The sequence below is a fragment of the Falco rusticolus genome, chromosome 21 (genome assembly GCF_015220075.1).
Source record: "Falco rusticolus isolate bFalRus1 chromosome 21, bFalRus1.pri, whole genome shotgun sequence".
Taxonomy (NCBI): domain Eukaryota; kingdom Metazoa; phylum Chordata; class Aves; order Falconiformes; family Falconidae; genus Falco; species Falco rusticolus.
In genome coordinates, this window is record NC_051207.1 from 329820 (window position 1) to 352554 (window position 22735).

A 22735-nucleotide genomic window follows, 5' to 3' on the forward strand; every position below is an offset into this window, starting at 1 on the left:
CCCCCCCCCCCCCGGATTTCCACACCCCCCCCCCCCATTCATCCCCCACTAACGCTTGGGATCCCCATTTACCCCCTGCCCCATTTACCTCCCCATTTGTCCCCCAGAACACACATTTGCCCCCCCCCATTTACCATCAAGACCCCCATTCCCCCCCCCCCCAACCCCTATTTATCCCCCATTTGCCCCTGGCCCCTCATTCCCCCTCTCAATTCACCCCCATTTACCCCCGAACCCCCAGTTTGTCCCCCATTTTGCCCCCCCCGCCCCCCCCCCCCCCCCAACACTCTGGGTTCTCAGATCCCCCCCCCCCCCCTATGGACCCACCCCCCGAAACCCAGGGCCCCCCGACCCCCTTTGCCCCCCCCCCCCCCACCCCCAGAGCCTTTGGCCTCATCCAGCCTCCCCACGACTCGATGACGATGGAGACGGTGCCCTGGCGGGGGGGGGGGGGGGGTCACCAAAATTAGGGGGTGGGTGTCATTCCTGGTCCCTTGTGGGATCCCAGACTATCTGGGGGGGGGGGGGGGGAGGGAGTGTCAAACTTGGGGGGTCCTCACCGGCCAGGGAAGCGAAGGCAGGCGGAGGATCCGGGGGTCCCTGGGGTAGGGGGGGCCCGGGGGGCTGTGGGTGACCCCCAGCTGCAGCCGACCCCCCCGGGGGGCGCAGGCACAGGCGGAAGACAAGGCGACAAGAAGGGACCCCCACATGGCCCCCCCGTGCCCCCCCCGCGCCGAAAGCACCCGCAGCTCCAGCACCCCAGCTGGCTGCACCCTGCAGGGTGGAAGTCAGCGACCCAGACCCCCCCCCAGCCCCAAAACATCCACCGGGGACACCCCCTGACCCAAATATCCCCCCCCAAATGCCCCTTAAGCCCCCCCCCCCACTGCTCCCCAGCATCCCCAAATCCACCCCAATGCCCCCCAAATTCCCTGGAGCCTCCCCCCCCCCAGGACCCCAAAACCACAACACCACAGACACACCCCGCAACATCCCAATATACCCCCTCGGAACGCCCCCACCCCCCATAGCCCCCCCCGCGCACCACAAACGGAGGCCCAAAATACTCCAGGGACCCCCCCTCCCCCCCCAAGAATTACCAAGGGTCTCTGCCTGCCCCCCCCCCCGCCCCCCAGCACCCCCCCCCTTGGGCCAGGCTCACCGGTGAGGGGCAGAGGAGGGCGAGGAGGGCGGCCAGCAGCACACGGCCATTGGCCAGCAGCAGGGGGGGGGGGGAGGGGGGGGCAGATCCAGGCCTGGGGGGTCCTGCCCGCTCCCAATGCTCAGCAGGTCTGAGCCCACCACCCCCACCCCCAGACCCCTTTCTAAGGCCAAGCCCCGCCCCTTCTCAGTCACGCCCCCCAGGATACTGACCCCTCCCAAACGCAGGTCTGGCCCCATCTCCCTCCCCCCCCCCCCCCTCAAAAAAGAGCCCACATCCGACGCAGCACCAGGGTGGGGGGCTGCTCCATGCCCCCCCCCCCCCCCAAGCAGCACAGTGCACCCACAGCTACACATCACCCTTTATTCACCCCCACGGGGTCAAGCCCCCCCCAAATCCCCTCCCCCCTCAATGGGGGGGGGGGGAGGTGAGGCGCCCCACATCTGGCCCCCGCCCCCACCACAGGGCCACCAGCGCCCTCCGACCGCATCGTCCAGCTCCGGGTGACGCGTCACCCCCCTCCCGGGCCGACAAACTGGGTGTGTGGGGGGGAAGGCATCGTCCTGTCCTCCCACCCCCCCACCGCCGCCCTCACACCGAAGTCACGGCCCCAGCGCGATGACATCACCGCTGACGTCACTGCTGCTTGGAGCGCGGCCAGAGGCGCCCGGCCAAGGCACCCAGGAAAAGCCCCGCGCTTCTTGCCCTGTGCCAGCTCGGCCAAGCGCTGCTGCTCCTCCTGCACTCCCCAATTTGGGGGGGGGGGGGGGGGGAAAGCCAGCCGGTATAGGCAATGAGGGGCTGTCACCCCCTCCCCGGTGACAGGGGACATCTGTCCCCCCCCCCGCGCATCCCCACCTCCTCCAGCTGCGAGCGACGACGTTAAAAGCTGGCCAAAGGATCCTCCTCCAGCGCGTAATTTTCCAGCACCGTCCGACATCTTCCACCCCGCTAAGCGCGATGGCTGCGGGGATGAAAGAAGATTTTATCTGAGGGGGTGAGGGATATTTGGGGGGGGAATCTGGGCTACTGGGGGAGGGCGCGTCCGTACTTTTGAGGAAAGCGGTGAGGTCGTAGAGCGCGCTGGTTCGTCGGAGCTGCCGTCCCAGCGGGGCAGCGCCAGCCCGTTGTAGGGCTGCAGGCAAAAGCTTCTCTCTCGCAATCCACCACCACCACCTTCGCCGGGTCTCTGTTGAGGCAGGAAAATATCCTGGGGGGAGGGGGGGGGCATAATACAAAAAAAGAAAAGGGTTACTCAAGGGGGGAGGGGGCACAGGTGCTTTAGTACCCCCCCCCAACCCCTGTGTCCCCCCACCTTGACGTGGTGACCGTCCATGTAACGGGTGGCGTCACGGAAGAGGCGGTAGGACGAAGCCGTGAGGGTCCACGCTGTCGATGAGGGGAAGGCGGTCTAAGGGGGGGGGGAGGGGGGGGATGGGGACGGAAAGGGGGGGGTGAGAGGGTGGGGGGCACCCCTAGGTGGCTGTGCCCCCCCATTTCACGCTCACCATGCCAGTTTCAGAGGTGAAGATGACGATTTCGTAGAGGGGCGCGAGCTGCTGGAGGAGGCTCTCGATGCCCGGACGCTTCTTGAAGCGCCAACCGGTGACGAGCTGATTTTTTTTTTGGGGGGGGGGGGATGACAACAAGAGGGGGGGTGTCACAGGGGCGTGGCAGTGGGGGTGGGGACAGGGGGGAGGTTCAGGGGACACTCACCGACCACTCGGGGTGCAGCAGGACGTCGGTGAGCTCGATGACGAGGGTGTAGGGGGGTTGGTAGTAGGGTTCACGCAGGGGGTCCGGCAGCAGCTTGGGGCTGGTGGGCTCGATGATCATCTGGGGGGGGGGGGGGGGGGGGAGGGGGGGCAGGGGGAAGGATGGGCCCCCCCACCCCCCAAGCAGGGGGACAAGCCACCGGCATGGGGACGAGGGTCCCCACACTGCCACAGGGGCTGGAAAGCCCCCGCAAAGCGGGAGGGGAGCTGCTGCCTCACGACAAGCACCCCTGCAGCGGGGACAAGGAACCCCCCTGGTGGGGACGAGGACCCAGGACCCCAAACGTCCCCAAAATGGCGACAGGGGACCCCAGAATGGGGACAGGGGACCCCAAAAGGGATGTGACCCCCTCACACTAGCACAAGGGCATTCAAGAGAGAATAAAGACCCAAACGACCCCCAAAACATCCCCAAAACGGGACAAAACTACCTGGGAGGGCACAAAAGCTCTTAGGATGGGGACAGCCACCCCCCGATGGGACAAAGTTCCCCCCCCAAACGGGGGGAACCCCCCCCAAACGCACCTGCCTGTAGTCCTTGAAGTATTTGTAGGTGCGGCGGAGCTGCTGGATGCCCACGGGGTCTGTGGAGCCAAGGCCAGTGTGGGTGAGACTCACCGGGGGTCCCCACTGTCCCCAACACGGGGGGACAGTTCCCCCCTGCCACCCCCCCCCCCCCCCTCCGGTAAAAACACACCCCTCCCCAGCCCCAAAAAGCTCCTTTTGGGTTACAACGGGGTGTTAAAAACATCGTAAAAGCCTCGGCCTGCAACACCGAGGTGTTAAATGGCCCTGAGGATGTGACAGTGTGTCCGTGTGTCCCGTCCCCGTCCCCCCCCCCCCGCCCGGTGGCTGTCACCCCCCTGGGGACGTCACTCACCGCCATCAAACTCATCGGGAATCTGTGGGGAGAAAAGGGAGGCGGGGGGTTAAGATGGGGACAGTGGTAAGGCCGTGGTGGCACCGCGCGGGCAATGGTGGCACTTGGAGGGGGAGAAAGGACTCAGCGAGGTGACAGGGACAATTTGCAGGTAGGTGACAGCATTCCCGCACGGTTTCCTTCCGCCAACTAACGGCCTCGTCACCCCACTGATGTCCCTGTCACCCCACGGGTGCCGTTGTCAACTGCTGGGCGCTCCCCCTCCCTGTCAGCCCCCGTTTGATGTCACCTTGTCCCCCCCCACCGGGCAATTTGCACCTCGCCCTCCCCGGGGAGCCCCGTTGCACATCAAAAACCACCTCTTGTCACCTCCAAATTCATCAAAAAAGGGGGCTTGGGTGACAAAAATGCCTCCCCTGGGGTGTGACAAGGACAGCCATTCCCCTTGGGGATACGTCACCCCCCTCAGGGACACAAAGTCCTGATCCAAAAACCCCAAAATAAAGGAAAACGCCGGCAAAAAGGGAACAGTGGGGGGCAGGTGGGGAAGGGGTGGGGAAGGCACTACGCTCCTTTTGCATCCCCAAATGTCCCTAAAGGGCAGGGAGGTGACATCAGTGCAGCCCCCGCTGCCCTCATAAAGGGGGGGGGACCCGCTGCCGTGCGCCCCTCACCTTGGCACCATGCTCGTCCACTGCGTTGCTGCCTGTGGGAGGGGGGAGAGCAGAGGTGAGGGAGGGGTTTGTGGTGGCACCGGGGTGGCGGGGGACACGTTGGGGACACCGGGGACTGACCGAAGATGTAGATGAGTGCCACGCTGGTGCCAGCGCCCAGCAGCCCCGCCACACGCAGCGCCAGCCGCCGGGCGGCTGCCATCCTCGCCCGCCGCCGCTGCTCCTCCTCTTCCTCCTGCTCCGGGCCAGGGGGGGGGCCCAGGGGTCCCTCTGCCGCCTGCGGAGGGGGACACGCACACAGCAGGTGGGTGACACAAGCCCTCGGGATGGCCCAGGGGCTTGGGGACACCCAGACCAGCCAGGTACGCTTGGGGACAGGTGACATCCAGGGAGCCCCGAAGCCTCCTGGGAGCTTTGGGGACACTTGGGGACACCCGCGGGTGGCCTGGGACCCCCAGGGGACCCTTGGGGACCCTCAGGGATGGCCGAGGACAGCTGAGGACCCCTGGAGAGCCCCAGAGATGGCCGGGGACACCTGGGGGACCCTTGGACAACCCCAGGGATGACCAGAGACCCCCCGCGATGACCTAGAACGCCCAGGAGACCCCTGGGGACGCCCGGGGACACCCAGAGACCCTCAGGGACGACCAAGGGCCCCCAGGGACCCTTGGGGACCCCCAGGGACAGCGGAGGAAGGGCGGGGCCGGGCGTGGAGCCCTGAGCCGGGAAGTTCCAGCGGGTCCCGGAGCCATGGGGACACCGGTGTCCCCGCGCCCCCCTCAGCACCCCGCGGGGCCCTCACCGCCGCCTCAGGCCCAGGCCCAGCGCCCCCCCGCCGGGCCCAGCCCCACCTGGTGCCGCCGCAGCCGCTCCCGCAGCACCGCCTCGGTCCCGGCGGCCCCGCTGGCGGCCCGGCCCAGCGCGGTGCGGGCCCGGCGGGCCCCGAGGGCGGCCCGGGCCCCACAGGCCGCCAACGCCCGCCCCGCCGCCGCCGCCGCCATCTTCCCGCACCGGGCGCCTCACGGCGCAGGCGCCACCGCTGCGGCCAATCACCTGTCAGCACCGCCGGCCAATCAGCAGTGGCAGGGGAAGAAAGGGGGTGGGGACAAAGCGCGAGAGGCGGAGCTTGATGGCTGGTGACCAATAGGAGCGCGGCTGCTGGCCAATAGCATCAGAGGGGAGGCGGGGCAGCCGCTGCGAGAGCCAATGAGAACAGATGAGAGTGGAGGGAGCGGAACACGTGTGCGGCCGGCGCTGAGCCCGCCGCGCCCCGGCTCTTCGGGGCGGGGTGTGTGTGCGGTGCGTCCCTGTTCAACCCCCCCGCCCCCCGCCAACGGCCCCACGGGGCCCTCCGTACAACCCCCCCCGGCCCCGCTTCAGCCCCCTCCCCGCCACACGAAGGGGGGGGGGGCTTTTTGATGGCCCTTCCCCAACCCCAGGGGGGCTGGTTCACCACCACCACCACCACCACCACCACCACCACGGTTTTATGGGGTGGGCACAGCTGTCCCTCCCCCAGCCTCACGGGGGTCCCAGTGCAGCCCCTGCCCCACGGGGGGGGGGGGCGGTTTGACCCCTCCTTCCCCAGCCCCAAGGGGCACAAGGGTGCTGGCTCACCCGCTGCCCCCTTCTGTGGGTTTAAGGGGGGGGAAGGGCAGTTTGCCCACCCCACCGAGGCAGCACAGAAGAGGGGGTGCCGCACCCACAGGAGTTTATTTAACACCTAGACCTTGCTACAACCAGCAGAGAAGGGGAAAAAAATGAAGGGGGGGGGGTGTAGAAAGAAAAGGGGGGGGGGGGCAAAGAAAATGGTGGGGGGGCAAAAGGGGCCCCCCCTTAGGCCTCCAGCAGCTTGCCGAGGAAGCGGAGGTTGAGGATCTTGAGCTGCTCCTCCAAATCCATGCGGACGATCCCATCCTCCCCATCGATGCTGAGTAGGATCCCGGTGGCTTCGCGGTCCTCCCCCAGGATCACCTTTACCTGCCGGGGGGTAGGGGGGAGGCAGGGAGTTAGTTTTGGGGAGAATTAGGGGAGAAGGGGCCTTAGAGTGGTGGTGGGGGGGTGCTGGGGGGCCGGTGTGGGATGTAGAAGGTCCAGGGTGTGGGGCTAGCAGAGGACAGGAGGGGTGAGGGGGTCTTAGGAGGTGTGAGGGGGTCCCAGGAAAGGGTGAGGGTCTCAGGAAGGTGGGGGGGCTCTACCTTGTTGCTCTTGGTGGGGGTGACGGGCTCCAGGTGCTCGCTGGAGATGCTCACCACCTTCTCGCTGTCCTTCAGGTAGACCGAGCACATCCCACCCTAGAGGATCAACATGGGGGGGGGGGGGGGTTGGGGTGGTCAGTGTCACCCCCATATGCCAAAACTGCCCCCCAAACCCTTCCCCAGGGATGGGGGGTGTGTGTGTGTGTGGCCTCACCGTGACACTGCGGATGACGCCGGTCTGTCCCACTGCCTGACTGTCCAGGTAGGTGTCCCGGACCTTCACCTGGATGTCGGTGGTGACCCAGTCGCTGGAGCTCTGCTCGATCCCTGATCCGGGGGTGTGGGGGTTGTACCCCCCCGGGGAAGGGGCCCCAGGGGTCATCGGGCTGTAGCCCACCGGGCTGGGGCTGGGGCTGGCCTGGGGGGGAGACAGCAGGTAGTGTTTGGGGGGGTAGGGGGGCTAGGAGGGGGGGGTTGTAGGGAGTTTAGGGGGCTATGAGAGGGTGGGGGGGTACAAGGGGGTGTAGGGGGCCTATGAGAGCATGTAGGGGGGCTACAAGGGTGTTTAGGGGGCTATGAGGGCGTTTATAGAGTGTATAGGAGGGCTATGAGAGGGTGTAGGGGGGCTACAAGGGAGTATATACAGGTGCTATGAGGAGGTATAGAGGGATTATGAGGGGTTGTAGGGGGGTTTAGGGGCGCTACAAGGAGGTACAGGGGGCTGTGAGCGGGTGTTGGGGGGTTTGGGGGGGGGCTACGAGGGGGTTTGGGGAGGGCTATGAGGGATTTGGGGGTTATGGGAAGTTTTGGGGGGCTACAAGGGGTTTTGAAGGGTGGAGGCGGGCTACAAGGGGCTGTGGAGGGGGGCTACAAGGGGCTTTGGGGTGACTCTGAGGGGGTCTGGGGGGCTCTGAGGGGGTCTGGGGGTACCTGGTAGGCCATGGGCGACGGTGTGGGGTGGTAGCTGGCCGGTGAGTGGGTGTTCTGGTAGCCCACGGGGCTGGGGGCCACTTGGTGGTAGCTCTGGGGGCTGGGGCTGGGCTGGTAGGAGCCCTGCGGCGAGGGGACGGCGTAGGGCGAGAACTGGTCTGTGTTGTACCTGGGTGGGGGACACACGACAGGAGAGGTGGCACCCCCGGAGGCAGGATCTGGGGGGTCTCCAGGGGTGGGGTATGAGGGTTTGGGGTCCTCCAGGGCCAATGCTGCACCCTGGGGGGGGGCAGTTCGCCCCCTGGGACTGAGGTCTGGGGTCCCCCAGAAGCCAGTTCCCCCTCAGGATTGAGGTTTGGGGTCCCCCAGGCTGTGGTTTGGGGTCCCCCAGGAGCTGTTCCCCTCCCCCAGGACCATACTTTGGGGTCCCCCAAGAGCCTTTCCTCCTAGAACCACGATTTGGGATCCCCCAGGAGCCTGTATGTCCCTCAGGCTGTGGTTTGGGGTCCCCCAAGAGCCTGTACCCCCCCCAGAATCATGGTTTGGGGTCCCCCAAGAGCCTGTACCCCCCCCCCCGAATCATGGTTTGGGGTCCCCCAAGAGCCTGTATGCCCCCCAGCCACGGTCTGGGGTCCCCCAGGAGCCATTCCCCCCATACAACCACGATTCGGGGTCCCCCAGGAGCCTATACCTGCCCTCTAGGCTGTGGTTTGGGGTTCCCCAGGAGCTGATACCCCCCCCCCCAGGACATGGTTTGGGGTCCCCAGGAGCCTATACCCCCCTCAAGGCACCTATACGCCTCCAGCCCCGGTCTGGGGTCCCCCAGGAGCCTTTACCCCTCCAGGGACATGATTTGGGGTCCCCCCTAAAGCACATTTCCCCCCCCCCCTCCCCCCCAGCAGCATTTGGGGGTTCCCCGGGGTAGCAGGAGGACTCACATGGCCGGCGTGCCGGGGGTCTGGGGGTTGTAAGGCTGGTTGACTTGGGGGGACGAGGGGTCGGGGTAACCGGGCGTCTGGGGGTTCGGGGTTCCCCCGTAGCCCTGCGGCGAGGGCGTGGGCTCGTCATCGAAGCCATACTCAAAATCCTCGTCGGCCCTACAACGAGCAGCACCGTCACAGCGTGACCATCCCAGGGACCCCAAAACGGGGCTGGCCCGCTGAGGGGAACCCCCGCTTCAATCAGGGGGACACCCCCCCACCCCCCCCCCCTGCCCCCCGGCTGGACCCACCTGGAGGGCGTGTTGGGGTTGTTGGGGTCCCAGGCGCCGCTCTGGGCAGGTGTGCGGCTCCCGTCGTGCAGCGGCGTCTGCGAGCCGTAGTGCGGCGTGCGGCTACCTGCGGGGGTCCCACAGTGGCCCCCCTCAGCCCCTGTGGCTGTGGGACCCCCCTGTGTCCCCGGGGTCCCCCCAGTCCCTGTCCCCTCCACCCCCCCGCCGCCCCCCCCCCGCCCCGTGCCACTCACCGTCATGCAGGGGGGTCTGCGAGCCGTACATGGGGGTGCGGGAGCCAGAGCCGTACATGGGGGTCTGGGAGCCGTACATGGGGGTGCGCCCGTAGGCCGACGTCATCCCCCCTGGGCGCCGGGAGCCCCTGCGGGGACACGCGGCTGTCAGGGGACGGGGAGTGGGGGCAGGGACCCCACAACAGAGCCCCGCTCGTGTCTGGGGGGGGTCACCCACCCGCAGGGGGAGGTTCTGCCCCAAGTGTCACCAATGCTGAAGCCCACCCTGACCTGCCGGTGGGGGGTCTGGGGGCCACCCTGACCCATCGTGGGGGCTCCAGGGGCCACCCTGACCCACCGTGGGGGCTCCAGGGGCCACCCCGCCCCCACTGTCCCCGTCCCCCCACTCACACAGTGGTCAGGCGCTGGCGATCCACCGAGATGGTCTGGCAAGTGGAGTGCAGCTCCACACGCGCCGTCGACTCTGTTGCGTCCTTCACCACCCCGATATAACCTGGGGGGTGGGATGGGGGCTCAGGGTGGGATGGGGGGGGATCCGGGCATCCCTGAAGCTCCCTGCCCTGTTTTGGGGGGCACAAATGGGCACCCACCTTTGTAGGGTCCTTGGGAGATGCGCACCGTCTGCCCGATGAGGTCGTTATCCCGGCGGCCACGGCCACGGCTCATGCCGCCGCCACCGAAACCACCACGCTGGCCTGCAGGATGGAAACGGGGCTGAGGGGTGGGTCCTTGGGGACACCCCCACGGCCTCGGGGACGCTCCCCCACCACTCACCAGCCCCGCTGGGGTGCATCGGGCTGCTGATACGGGGGCTCATGGGGGCGAAACCACCCACGGTGAAATTGGTGACGTCCCGCGGCTGCAAGAGGGAAAGAAAACAGCGCCTGGAGGAGGGAGCAGCAGCCAAATGGGGGGTGGGGGTGTGTGTAGCAGCAAAACAGGGGGGCAGCAGTCACTGGGGGTGTCCCTGGTGTGCCCCCACCTTGGAGCCACCTGCCAGGACGAGGTGGCGAGTCTTGCAGACAAACATGCCGCCGTTTTCCACCAGCTTCTTGCAGTGCAGGAAGGCGAAGCCTCGGAAGAGATGCCGGATCTCCCCTTCGCGACCCTGCCCCGGTAGAAGTGGGGGAGCGTTGAGCCCCGTAAAAAAAGGGGGGGGGGGGGCGGGAAGGGAGTTAAACCCCAGTAAAAGGCCAGGGGAGGGGGGTTAAACCCCAGTAAAAGAAGGAGGAACAGCGACTGGACCCTCCCCTCAGCAATGGGAAGGATGCACGGGGGTGCCAGGAGTGATCCAGTATCCCCTTGGCACTGGGAGGGATGCGTGGGGGGCACCGGGAGGGACCCCAATATACCAGAGACACACACCCCCACAGTGCCAGGAGGGACCTGGCTCCCCCCAGGGACCGTCCTTGAAGCAGGGACGGACCCAGAGCAGCACCAGCAAGGAGCCAGAGCCCCCAAAATGCCGAGAGGCCGCTCACCCCCCCAGGACCCCCCCCAACCCCCCCTACCGAGTGAGGCCCATCGATGACTTTGACAATGTCCTTGACGTGGATGTTGTTCTGCTCCGAGTCGAGGGCGACAGCGAAGCGGTTGTCCTTTTTCCTGGTGACAGCCTGGTGCCGCACCGTCACCACCTTCCCGTACATGTTCAGCACCTGCCGGGACGGCCAGAGGCTGAGGAGGGGTGCAGCCAAAAAGGGGGGACCCCCCCAAGGCAGGGGACACGGTTCTGGCAAAGGGATGAGCGTGGAAAACCCCCCAGGATGCGGATGCGGCTCATGCGGGGATCCCCGGGGAGCTGGAGCTCACCTGGAAGGTCTCCCGCTCCAGGCGGACGATGACACCCACGGTTTGGGGGTCCAGCTGCACCAGCTCCCCCCACTCGTGCTGCCCCCCCACATCCACGCCAGACGCTGTCTCTGAGCAGAGCTGCAGGTCCCGCGGCAGAACCTTGAGCTGGTGGCGAGAAGTGTGAGGCGCAGCCGTTTCCCCTCTTCCCCACCCACCCCCCCCCAAAAAAAAAACTATTTTGGGGTGGAATTTGGGGTGCCCAGCTGGAATTTCCCCCCACAAATACCTCGTGCATGGTGAGGTCGGAGAAGAGGATGACAAAGTTTTCCTCCACCCTCACGATCAGCCCCGTGTCGCCCTCGAAACGCCCCGCGATCACCTTGACGTGGTCACCCATCTTGAAATACTTGCGCAGCTCCTGAGCCGGGAACTCCAGCATGTCCTGGATGGGGGTGGGAAGAAAACAGCGTGGGGCAGGGGAAAAAGGGGCCGGGGGGTCGTGGCGGCTGCGGGAGGCACCCGGTGTCACTCCCTGACCTTCAGATCCTCGTGTTTGGGCATGATGGTGATCTTGTTGCCGTCGACGCTGAGGATTTTGCCTTGCAGGTTGATCAGCTCACCCTCGCACACCTCCACGTTGTCACCGGGCTGGAAGTTGTGCTCTCGTTCCTTCCCTGGGGTGACAGCGGGGGCGGTGAGGGGACAGTGCGGTGGTGACACGGGGACAGCGGTGGCAACTGCTTACCCGTGCTCTCCGTCACCACCTCCAGGTCGATGCCTTCGGGCTGGTCCTCGAACTTCTCCAGCTCTGACAAGGTGGGCTTCACCCCCTCCGTTATCTGCAGAGTGGAGCCGGTGGCCAAAACGCCCTGGTTCCACCCCAAAACGCCCCGGTTCCGCCCCAAAACGCCCCGGTTCCGCCCCAAAACTCCCTCTTTTTCCCCCAAACACCCTGGTTCCACCCCAAAATGCCCTGTTTTTCCCCAAGATGTCTCGTTTCTGCCCCAAAACGCCCCAGTTCTGCCCCAAAACACCCCATTTTTCCCCCCAAAATGCCCCATTTCTCCCCCAAAATGCCCCGATTCCACCCCAAAATGCCCTGATTCCACCCCAAAACACACCTGGATGGGCAGTACTGTCCCCACTGAGGAACCACCCCGCTCCCCAACATCCCCCAGTGTTAAAAACGCAGCTGTTTTGGGGGAAAAGCGGCAGCTTTTGGGTTCAAGCCCAGCTCACCACAGCCGACATGGCAAAGCTCTTGAAGAGGAAGCCCTTGCGGCTGTAGCGATTGCCTTCGAAGATGAGAAAATCGCCGTCGGATGCCACATCACCTCCCAGGGACCTGGCACAAAACCCAAATCACCCCCTCGGTGGGCAGGAGACACCCCCCCAGGGATTAAAGGCCCCCCTCAGTGAGGGCAGCTTGCCAAGGGGGGGGTTGGGGCAGCGCCTGACACCCCTCAGCGTGGCGGCGGCCACTTACCGGATCTTCTCGGCATCAAAAAGCCGCTGCGGCGGTCGCTTGAATTTCTTCCTCTTGGCAAACCAATCTTTCTGCAGGGTCGGGGGGTAGGAGGGGAGTGAGCCAAGGCCACCGGCACCGCGGCGGCACCGGTGTGGATCCACTTACCAGGCTCATGCGGGCTTTGATCCGGTCAAAATCAATACGAGGGATCATCTTGAGGGAAATCTGGTTCTGGCTCGGCTCCACGTAATCCACCTGTAGCGCACAAAGGGGGTGAGCCCAGTACCACCCACGCACACGTATTCCCCCCCGTTCCACTTCCCAATTTTTTTTTTTTCCCCCTCACCTGGGCAATGTCATCCTTGTAGATCCCTCTCTTGAGGCGCACCCAAGATTTAGGCTTGAGGTTGGTGACCTCTTTCACCACCTTGAGGACGTCGGTCATCTCCTTAATGGGAACCATCTGCTGGTTCCAGTAGCCCATGCGCAGGTTGCCCACCCCCTCGATCGCCTGCTTGACGTGCGTCTGTTTGTAAGCCTCCACGTAGATGTAACCCTTGACGTGCTCGGGAGCCACCACCGACTTGATCTGCAAAGGCTGGAGAACGAGGGGACGCGGCATGGTGTCACCGCAGCCCTGTCACCCCGGTTTTACCCCACCCCCCCCCGCTTTCCCCCTGCCACAGCCTCACCGTGTCGGTAAATTGGTACGCGATGAATTTCCGCATCAAGGCAATGGCCGTGGCGCGTTCCTCGCCGATCTGGGGGTGGAAAGGATGGTTTAAGAAAGTGTTGGGGGGGGGGATACGGAGAACCCCTTGCTGCGCTGAATCAACTCTCCCAGTGCCCACCTTGCACTTCACAGTCCAGAGATTGGGGTCCCTGTGGGGGGGGCGGAGAGGGAAACACCGTTACAGGGGGGGCTCAGCCTCAGGTTGCCCCCAAAATGATGTGGGCTCCCCCCCCCCTCCACGAGACTCACTTGACTCCAGGCAGCAGCTGCTGCTGCGTGATGTCATCCGAGAGTTCGTCGGAACCCCCGTAAACACTGAAAAAAAGACGAAATTATAAATAAATAATAACAAGGAATAATAAATAAAAATGAATAATGAAGAGTAGACACAGCGGGGGTTCTTCTGTCGGGCTGGGGGTGAGGACAAGGACTCACGTCTCTCCCACCGAGGACTTGGCGTATTTTTTCATGTAATACTCGCCCAGCTCTTCCTCCCGCTGGTCCCTGTGGGGGGAAAAAAAGAAGGGGTTGGGGTGTGGGGGGGCATCAGCACAGCCCCCCTCCCCTCCAAGACAAACAGACACACGGATAGAGCCGCCATCACCTCCAGAGGTTCTGCAGCCGCCGAGCGCCGGAGCGATCCTCATCCAGCACCACGTTATCAATGTTGGAAGCTGCGACGAAGAGGAGGGTCAGGATTTTGCCCCCAGGGGATGGCGCTGGCGGTTGGGCTGGGGTTGCTCGGCCCCGGACTTGGCGGAGGGGGGACGCCGAGGGAACATGGGGGGGTGGCAGGGTGATTCGGGCTTACCTTCGATCTCTTCTGCTCGGGAACAAGGAGTGGCGGTGGAGAATGGAGCAAATAATAGCGGCAAAACCACCCGCGGGTGAGGGGGGAACAAAGGGGAAGGAATCAAAATTCAGACGGTGGCACAGGGAGGAGCGGGGGGAAAGGTGGTAGTGGGAATAAAAGCGAAAAAAAATCCCCAGGCGAGCGTGGATGAGATGTGCTGAGCGGACGGACACGGGGAGGGAGGGAGGGACAGACAGCAGGAATCAGGGAGACACGCCATCCCTCCCACCCACCCCTCTGGTGATGGCTTGGGGGGAAAAAGGAGCTGGGAGGGGGGGTCTCAAAGCCCAGGGGGGGCCCCCAAAGTGGAGAGCAGGGGTTTGGCCCCCCTAGAGCCTTGCCACTGCAGGGCCGCGCGTCCATCCTCTTCCTCTGGCCTCTGGGGTGGGGAAGGGACATGGTGGGGGGGGCCTAAAAGCCCGGGGGGGGTCCCCAAAGCAGAGAGCAGGGGTTTGGCCCCCCCAGAGCCTTGCCGCTGTGGGGCTGCGTGTCCATCCTCTTCCTCTGGCCTCCAGGGTGGGGAAGAGACACAGAGGGGGGTGGTCCCCAAAGCCCTGGGGGGGGGGGGGGGTCCCCCAAAGTGGCCTGGGACGCTGCTCACCTTTCTCCAGGATGTCTTCGGCCCCGTCCTCCCACTGGTCTTCATCTTCATACTCATCGTCAACATCTAGGGGGGGCAGGGTGGTGAGTAGGGCCGGGGGAGCGGCAGCAAGCCCCTCAATGCCCCTCATGCCCCCCTGCCCAGCTCACCGGCCTCATCCAGGATGAAGCCGCCATGGCGTGGCTTTTTAGCTGGTCGGTCGTCATCTTCCTCCTCCTCCTCCTCATCGTACTCCTCCTCCTCTTCCTCCTCCTCCTCTTCAGCCTCCTCCTTCTCGCTGCCAGCTGCGCTGGCACGCTCCTCCTCAGCCTGGGGGAGGATTTTGTGGGCGGGGGGGGGGGGAAGGAGTGAGGGAAGGCACCCACACGCATCCCTTCGCCAGCGGCAGCCTTCAGCCTCACCTCGTTCTCCTCAGCCTCCTCGGCCTCGCTGCTGCGCTCGCTCTCGTCCTCCGAGAAGTTGCTGTCGTCGCTGTCCGACATGGCGCTGTCTGGGGGGAGCCTGGGGGTAGAAATCGGGGGTCTGGGGGTGTCCCAGGGTATAGGTAAGGGGTCTAGGGTGTCCTGGGGGTAGCTGAGGGGACAGGTAGGGGGGTCTTGGGGGTCCTGAAGGCCTGAAGCGTGAGCATGGATTCTGGGGCTGTCCCGGGTGGACAATAGGGGGGGGTCTGTGGGGGGTGACGTGGGGGTGTCCTGGGGGGCGGGAGGGGCTACAGGCCGGAACAACCCTCCCCGAAGCAGCCCCCCACCCAGGAGCAGCCCTAGAGCTGCCCCCGGCAGAAACCTGAACCCCTGATCTACCCCGGGGAGGGGGTACCCATGCCAAGGGGGAGGGTCCCATCCCGGGGAGGGGGGGGGGTGTCCCTACCCCCTTACCCCGGCGGGGGCGGCGGCTTCGCTTCGCTCTAGGCCTCGGCCCGGCCCCTCCGCAGACCCCGGGTCCGCTCCGCTGGCGGCTGCGGCCCGCCCACGCTCCCGGCTGATCCTGACCCCGTTCCCAGTTGATCCCAGCTGAGCCCGGTTGATCCTGGCCGACCGCGGCCCGATCCCGCTCCCGTTGCCGGACGCTGACGCGCCGCCAACAATCGCGAGATTCGCGGCGTGACGCGTGGGCGGGGGGGGGGGGGGGGAGGGCGGAGCCGGAGCGCGACGGCGGCGCCCGAGGGACAAAAGAGGCTGCGCGAAGCCGCCCGGCGCGTTACAAAAGGCGTAAAGACGCGCGCCGTGACGCCACGCGGCAGCGCCGTGACGTCATCGCGCCAGCCCGGGGCGCGCCCCCCCCCCCCCCCCCCCGGACACAGAAAATCCGACAGAAGTGAAAAAAAAACCCACTTTATTTACCAAAACCTGACGGTTTCCCCCCAAAATTGGGAGGGTTCTGTCCCCCATGCCCCCCCAAATCACTCAGGACCCCCCCAGGCCTCCCTTGGACCCCCATGGGAGGTTTTGGGGGGGTCCTGACCCCCGTGGGACACCCCCCCCCCCAAATCTTTCAGAGCCCCCCTGGGGGGGGGGAGAAGCACCCCTTTATACCTACACTCAGACCCCCACAATGGGCACCAGGACCCCCCAACCCCACCTCAGACCCCCCAGGGAAATTCGGGGGGGGGGGGTCCTGACCCCATGCCCCCCCCCAATTCATTCAGAGCCCTCGGGGGGGGGCAGCACCCCTCTATACCCACACTCAGACCCCTCTAAAGGGTACTAGGACCCCCCCAAATCCAGTCTCAGAGCCCCACACCAGCCACCAGGACTCTCCCCAAACCCCCACCCCCAGACCCCCCAAGGAAATTCGGGGGGCAGGTCCTGACCCCGGCGCCGCCCCCCCCCCCCCCCCCAGCCCCTCAGGGCCCTCCCGGGGGGGGCAGCTTGCCGGTGATCTTGTTGGCCCCCTCCAGCAGGGCGTTGTGGATGTCCTTGGCGCCAGCGATCTGAGCTTTGATGAGGGGCAGGTACTGGGTGTAGGGGAGGGTCTCGCCGCCCCCCCCCTCCCCTTTTGGGGCTGCTGGCACCAGGGCGGGGGCGTGCTTGGCACTGTCGAAGCTCTGCGAGAGACACTCGTGGGCCAGGCGCTGGGGGGGACACACAGGGGGGTCACGGGGGGGGTAGGGGGGGGGGCATGGCAAGGGGGGTGGGGTTTGGGGGGCTGGGGGGGAAGTGGTGGCACTGGGGTGGCCTGGGGGGTCACTGGGGGTGGGGTGGGGATAGTGCAGGGGGGGGGTCTGAGGGGACAGGCATGGGCAGGGGTCCCAGGGAGGGATGGAGCCCTGGGGGGGGGGGGGGCTTGAGGAGGGGTGCTCAGGGGTGGTACATGGAGGGGAAAGGGTCTTGGGGGTGGTGGGGGCCCAGGGTGGGCAGCAAGGCAGCGGGTCCCCGAGGTAGGTCTTAAGGGTGTCCCGGAGGGGGGAGTCGCGGGGAGGGCAGCAAGGGGGGTGTCCCGGCGGGGGTCCCCTGGGGGGTTGCGGGGGGCCCTCACCAGGCAGAGCTCCAGCTGGTCGCAGAGGGCGTAGAACTCCTCCAGGCTCTTGTCGAAGCGCTGCAGTGCCCCGTCTGCGCTCTTCCTGTGGGAGGGGGCACTGGGTGGCACTGGGCGGACCCTGGGATGGGGCACTGGGGCATGGTGGGCAGGCTGGGATGGGGCACTGGGGTGTATTAGGATGGTACTAGTGTGTATTGGCGGGGACTGGGATGGCACTGGGGTTGGCGCTGAGGGTTACTGGGAGGACTGGGATGGTGCTGGAGGATGCTGGAAGTACTGGGATGGCACTGGAGGGTACGGGGATGGCAGGGGTATGGGGCTGGGGTGTACTGGGGGTCACTGGAACGGCATCGGGGGATACTGGGGAAAACTGGGGGGAGGCGGTCACTCACTGCCCGTTGTCGATGCTGGAGTTCTGCACCAGGTTCTGTGCTGCCACCTTCATCAATGTCTGGGGGGGCAGGGGGGGGCGGGTCACGGTCATGGGGGGGGCGGGGATCACACAGCAGTGACGGTTCACTGACCAGGGGGGAGGGGGGACACCCCTGAGCCAACCCCCCCTATCACTGGAACAGGGGAATCCCCCCCCCCAGGCCCCCATTAACAGCACTAGGGGCCCCGTCCCTAGACGGCACCACGCCCCCTCCCGTCAAGCCCCGCCCCTTGCCGGCGGTAAGCCACTCCCCCTCGGCAACAAACGGTGTCCGTCTCGGCGACAAGCCCCGCCCCTTAGCAACAATCCCCGCCCCTTAGCAACAAACCGTGTCCCTCTCGCCAGCTAGCCCCGCCCCTCCCGGCCGCCAGCCCCGCCCCTCCCGGCGTCGCACGCCGCCCATTGGCCGCCAGCCCCGGCCAAGCCCCGCCCACCTGCAGGCTCTCCTTCAGCTGGGGGATGAGCAGCCGGAACCGCTGCACCGGGTCGAAATCCTGCGCCTGCGCGGCCGCCACCTGCCCCGGCAGCGCCGCCCCCGGCCCCGGCGGCTGCCCCGGCCCCGGCGGCTGCCCCGGCCCCGCTCCCGGCCCGGGGGCTGCGGGCAGCGGCGGCGGCGCGGGGGGGGCGGCAGCCTGGCCCGGGCCGGTCCCCGGCGCCGCTTGTTGAGAGGGCGCCGCCATTCTGTGGACGCTGAGCTTGACTTCCGCTCCCGGCGGGCTTTGCGGCTGCGGGGAGGGGAAGTGACGTCACGGGGACCGGAAGTAGCTGCCCGGCGAGCTGCCGGCGCAGGGCTCCGCCATGGCTCCCACCATCCAGACGCAGGCGCAGCGGGAGGAGCCGGGCCACAGGTACCTGTGGCGTCATCGGCCTGACGTCACGCGCCGGGGGGGGAGGACAGGCCACCGGGTCCCTTCGTGACCGTCACAAGGCCGCGGCGGGGGGGGGCGGGGGGAAGGCGGGGGGGGGGAGCGGGGAAGGCGGTAGGACCGGGGTTGCCCTCCTGACGTCATAGCGCGGGTGGGGGGCTGGGCGCCAGGGTCCGCTCATGACGTCATAGCAGAGGTAGAGGTGGGCCCGGACAGTGGCTTCTACCGTGACGTCATAGCGCACGTGGGGTTTCCTCTCGTGACGTCATAACGTAGGTGGAGGTGGGCCCTGGCACCTGGGTCATAGTGCAAGGAATGGGTCATGGCGCGACATCATAGTGCAGGTTGGCGTGGGCACCTGGGTTTTCCTGTGACGTCATAGCGCAGGGGGAGGGGGCCTGTCATGACGTCATAGCGGAGGTGGGGTTCGCTGGGCTCCCCCATGACGTCATAGTGCACGTGGGGGGGGTCCCCTCGTGACGTCATAGAAGAGGTGGGGCTGGGTGCAGCCGCCTGGGTTCTCGTGTGACATCATAGCACAAGGGGGTGATGACGTCATAGCACAACGGGGGGGAGATATGATGACGTCATAGCACAATGGGGTGATGACGTCATAGAACGGGTGGGTGGGTGGGGGCCCGGCATGTCTTGAGTCCCCCCCGCTCCCCTCCCCCTCCCCGCAGGCCCAGCTCCCACCGGACCCTGCCCGAGAGGTGAGGGGGGGGCTGGGGGTTTGAGGAGGGGTTTGGGGCCCCCCATCGGGTTGGGGGGTGGGGTCGATTGGGGGGGGGTCTGGGAGGCCCCCCTTCCTCAGGTTGGGGGGTTGGGGGAGGCTGTGGGTTTGGGGGGGGAGCGTGTTTGGGAGGGTCTTTGAGGCTGGGGGGGATATTGGGGGCCACCCTTGAGTTGGGAGTGGGCGTTGGGACTGGGCGTGTTTGGGGGGGGCCCTCGGATTTGGGGGAGGGGTTTGGAGAGGCTCTAGGTGGGGGCTCCATGAATTGGGGGGGGGGGTTGGGAGGGGCTGTGGTTTTGGGGGAGGTCCCTCGGGTTTGGGGGAGGGCTTTGGGGGGGTCCCCATGAGTTCGAGGGGCTCCATGAGTTTAGGGGGTCCCTCAGATTTGGGGGGGGCTTTGGGGGGGTCCCTGCAGAGTTGGGGTCCCCCCTGATCCCCGCCCCCCCCAGGTCGGGCGTCGTCTGTCGGGTGAAGTACTGCAACAGCCTCCCCGACATCCCCTTCGACCCCAAGTTCATCACCTACCCCTTCGACCAGAACCGGTACGGGGGGGCGGGGGGGGCACGGGGGGCGGGTAGGGCTGGGAGGGGTGTGGGGTGGCCAGGGGGCGCGGGGGGGGGACACAAGGGGGTGACCCCCAGTTCCAGTTCGAGCATAAAGTGAAGGTCTGGGGGGGCCTGCCCGGGTTTGCGCAGGGAGGGGTAGGCTGGAGGGGTGCATCTGGGGGGGGGGAGTGGATTGGGGGGGCCCCAGGAGGGGGGATTTGGGGGTTCATTCGGTGCCGGGGGAAGGATTTGGGGGGGGGTCACCCCACCTAGTTTGGGGGGGGGGGGTGGCATTTGAGGGGGTGGTGAGTTTTTGGCGGGGGGGGGTGGTCACTATAACTAGGGGGTTTTGTGTTTTTTTTTGTGGAGGTGTTGGGGTTTGGGGGGGGGGTGTGTTTTTTCGGGGGGGGCTGGATTTTGGGGGGGGTCGGGGGGGAGTTGGGGGTGCTTGGACATACACCCCCCCGCTCGCCCCCCCCCCCCCCCCCCTCAGATTCGTGCAGTACAAAGCAACGTCGCTGGAGAAGCAGCACAAACACGATCTGCTGACCGAGCCCGACCTGGGCGTCACCATCGACCTCATCAACCCCGACACCTACCGCATCGACCCCAGCGGTGAGGGGGGGGCGCCCCCCATTTTTGGGGAGGGGGGCGCCCCCAAATTTTCATGGGGGGGGGGCCCAAATTTTGAGGCAAGGGGGACGCATCCACTCCCTGGCAAAGAAACAGGTTAGCGGCTCCCCCAGGGGCTGTTAATAGGAGTTAATTGGATTAATAGGAGCTTTTTGGGGTCCCCCAAAATTGGGGGGGGGGAAACGCTGGGGGGGACCCCAAAAAATTGGGAGAGGGGGCACTAAATTCCCCCCCTCCCCATTTTAGTGCTGCTGGACCCGGCAGATGAGAAGCTACTAGAGGAGGAAATCCAAGCGCCCACCAGCTCCAAGAGGTACCGCCCCTCCCCCCCCCCAAATCGATGGGGGGGGGCACAGAGCCCCTCCAGACCGCCGGGGGCCCCCCCCCACATTGGGGTTCCCCCCCCCACGTCATGCTGCCGCCCCCCCCCCCAGGTCCCAGCAACACGCCAAGGTGGTGCCATGGATGCGCAAGACCGAGTACATCTCCACCGAGTTCAACCGCTACGGCGTCTCCAACGAGAAACCTGAGGTCAAGTGAGTCTGGGGGGGGTCTTGGGGGGCTTCTGAGGGTGAAAGTGCAACCCCCTGACACCCCCCCCCTTATATTTTGCCCCCCCCCCCAGGATCGGCGTCTCAGTGAAGCAGCAATTCACAGAGGAAGAGATCTACAAAGATCGCGACAGCCAGATCGCCGCCATCGAAAAAACCTTCGAGGATGCCCAGAAAGCGGTGGGTGACCCCCCCCCCCGCACTATTTGGGCCCCCCCGATATTTGGGGGCCCCCCCCAGATATTTGCCACCCACCCCGGGGTTTTTTAGGGGGTACGCCCAGCCCTGATCCCCTTCTGTGCCACTCCAGATCACGCAGCACTACAGCAAACCGCGCGTCACCCCCATTGAAGTCATGCCAGTCTTCCCTGACTTCAAGGTAAAGGGGTGGGGATACTTTGGGGACCCCCCGGGGGGGGAGGGACCCCCCCATCAAGGGGGGGACACCCCAAATCCTTTCCCCCTGCCCTGACACGGGGGAAACTGAGGCACAGACCCGCCCTCGCAGGGGGAATCTGGGGGTGGGAAGTTTGGGGGGCACAACGATGGTTTTGAGGTCTGAGGGTGGGTTGGGGGGGGGCGGGGTGTGCCTTTTTTACCGCCCCCCCCCCTCTTTTTTCTCCCCCCAACTTTTTACACCGCACCCCCCCCCCTTTTTTTTCTCCCCCCAGATGTGGATCAACCCCTGCGCCCAAGTCATCTTCGACTCGGACCCGGCGCCCAAGGACACGAGCGGCCCAGCCGCGCTGGAGATGATGTCCCAGGCCATGATCAGGTGCAGTGGGGGGGTCACCACCCCCCATTTCTGGGGGGGAGGGGGCTGTCTCGGGGTCCCCTCCCTCCTTTTTTTTAACCCCTCCGTGCCGGCAGGGGGATGATGGACGAGGAAGGGAACCAGTTCGTGGCTTATTTCCTACCGGTGGAGGAGACGCTGCGCAAGCGGAAGCGGGACCAGGAGGAGGAGATGGATTACGCCCCCGAGGATGTGTAAGGGGGGGGTGGCACATACAGCGGGGGGGGGGGGCTTATATACCCGGGAGGGGGCGGCGTGTATAACCAGGGGGGTCCTATAGAGCTGGGGGGGGGGGTGTCTTACGTAGCGTGGCGGTCCCGTATAGCTCAAGCAGGGCTGTGGGGGCTAAAGCAAGGGTTTGGGGGGGCCGTTTTCGGGGGGGGTGGGGGGGGTTGGGGGATGTGTGTGTCTTCTCGGCACCCGCTCACCCCTCCCCCGTGTGCCGCCCCCCTCCCCCCCCAGCTATGACTATAAGATCGCTCGGGAGTACAACTGGAACGTAAAGAACAAGGCGAGCAAAGGCTACGAGGAAAATTATTTCTTCATTTTCCGCGAGGGCGACGGCGTTTACTACAACGAGCTGGAGACCAGGTGTGTGTGTGGGGGGGGGGGGGGGGTACTGGGACCCCCCCCCCCCAATAATGGGGCACGGGGGGATTTCCCTTCCCGGGGGGTGGGGGTTGTGCATCCCTGGGGGGGGCGTTTGTTTCAGCTGGGGACTTGCTGTGTAGACTGGGGTGAGGCTGAGGGTGGGGATTGATCCCCCCCGCACCCCAAAACAGCTGGGGGGGGGGGACCTGGGGGGGTGGGATTCAGGCTGGGGGGAGGGGGAGTGCGCGTGGGAGTGGGTGGGGGGCAGGAGGAGGAATTTGGGCAGCCGTGGAGCTTGGAATTTGGGGGGCTGGGGAGGTTGGGAGGAATCTGGGGGGCTGGGGAGTTTTTTGGGGGGGGTCAGGCACTTTTGGGGGGGAGGTCCCAGGGCTCCCTGACCCCCCCATCCCCCCCCCCAGGGTGCGGCTGAGCAAGCGGCGGGCGCGGGCAGGGGTACAGTCGGGCACCAACGCGGTGCTGGTGGTCAAACACCGCGACATGAACGAGAAGGAGCTGGAAGCCCAGGTACCATTATTTGGGGAGGGGGGAGTGATATTGCGGACCACCCCCCTTCCCTGCC

The 22735-nt window shown here is 66.0% G+C and overlaps 4 protein-coding genes across 7 annotated transcripts in view; 1 reads left to right on the plus strand and 3 right to left on the minus strand.

The window, feature by feature from the left end:
- Nucleotides 1–5507, minus strand: part of TIMM50 (translocase of inner mitochondrial membrane 50) — a 6773-nt gene extending 1266 nt beyond the window's left edge. Inside the window, exons 1-8 of one of the 3 annotated variants that reach the window (XM_037371924.1) lie at nt 5343–5507; nt 4612–4768; nt 4492–4523; nt 3818–3839; nt 3463–3521; nt 2879–2998; nt 2671–2775; nt 2523–2527 (exon numbers count right to left, since the gene is read on the minus strand). In XM_037371924.1, coding sequence (XP_037227821.1) covers nt 2523–2527; nt 2671–2775; nt 2879–2998; nt 3463–3521; nt 3818–3839; nt 4492–4523; nt 4612–4768; nt 5343–5492 — 650 coding nt within the window. In that variant the 5' untranslated portion in view covers nt 5493–5507. Of the gene's footprint in view, nt 1–2477; nt 2574–2670; nt 2776–2878; nt 2999–3462; nt 3522–3817; nt 3840–4491; nt 4524–4611; nt 4769–5342 lie in introns of all 3 variants that reach the window. The other 2 variants (XM_037371923.1, XM_037371925.1) reach the window with 2 other exon arrangements.
- A 678-nt stretch (nt 5508–6185) lies between these two features.
- Nucleotides 6186–15637, minus strand: SUPT5H (SPT5 homolog, DSIF elongation factor subunit). 2 transcript variants are annotated; one of them, XM_037371898.1, is made up of 30 exons: nt 15408–15637; nt 14934–15033; nt 14682–14841; nt 14533–14598; nt 13890–13901; nt 13683–13752; nt 13514–13582; nt 13328–13393; nt 13197–13227; nt 13038–13106; nt 12692–12943; nt 12511–12600; nt 12364–12434; nt 12117–12222; nt 11623–11716; nt 11415–11551; nt 11164–11319; nt 10896–11042; nt 10595–10741; nt 10066–10191; nt 9858–9942; nt 9674–9778; nt 9474–9576; nt 9084–9211; nt 8851–8956; nt 8558–8716; nt 7620–7788; nt 6904–7107; nt 6690–6785; nt 6186–6471 (listed from the first exon to the last, which is right to left on the minus strand). In XM_037371898.1, exons 2-30 carry the CDS (start codon nt 15012–15014, stop codon nt 6328–6330), a joined length of 3249 nt encoding a protein of 1082 aa, XP_037227795.1. In that variant the 5' UTR covers nt 15015–15033; nt 15408–15637; the 3' UTR covers nt 6186–6327. The 2 variants fall into 2 exon arrangements, with proteins under 2 accessions (XP_037227795.1, XP_037227796.1); XM_037371899.1 differs by lacking the exon at nt 13890–13901.
- Nucleotides 15638–15850: 213 nt separating this feature from the next.
- Nucleotides 15851–18149, minus strand: MED29 (mediator complex subunit 29). The gene is made up of 4 exons (XM_037371900.1): nt 17878–18149; nt 17403–17461; nt 17008–17092; nt 15851–16603 (listed from the first exon to the last, which is right to left on the minus strand). The coding sequence occupies exons 1-4, from the start codon at nt 18121–18123 to the stop codon at nt 16376–16378; spliced, it is 618 nt and encodes a 205-aa protein (XP_037227797.1). The 5' UTR covers nt 18124–18149; the 3' UTR covers nt 15851–16375.
- A 28-nt stretch (nt 18150–18177) lies between these two features.
- PAF1 (PAF1 homolog, Paf1/RNA polymerase II complex component) overlaps nt 18178–22735 on the plus strand; it is a 5361-nt gene continuing 803 nt past the window's right edge. Inside the window, exons 1-12 of the mRNA XM_037371946.1 lie at nt 18178–18291; nt 18993–19022; nt 19492–19584; nt 20081–20202; nt 20467–20533; nt 20655–20756; nt 20846–20951; nt 21082–21150; nt 21443–21546; nt 21642–21758; nt 22027–22155; nt 22575–22704. Of these exons, the coding sequence (XP_037227843.1) occupies nt 18242–18291; nt 18993–19022; nt 19492–19584; nt 20081–20202; nt 20467–20533; nt 20655–20756; nt 20846–20951; nt 21082–21150; nt 21443–21546; nt 21642–21758; nt 22027–22155; nt 22575–22704 (1119 nt within the window). The 5' untranslated portion in view covers nt 18178–18241. The remainder of the gene's footprint in view (nt 18292–18992; nt 19023–19491; nt 19585–20080; nt 20203–20466; nt 20534–20654; nt 20757–20845; nt 20952–21081; nt 21151–21442; nt 21547–21641; nt 21759–22026; nt 22156–22574; nt 22705–22735) is intronic.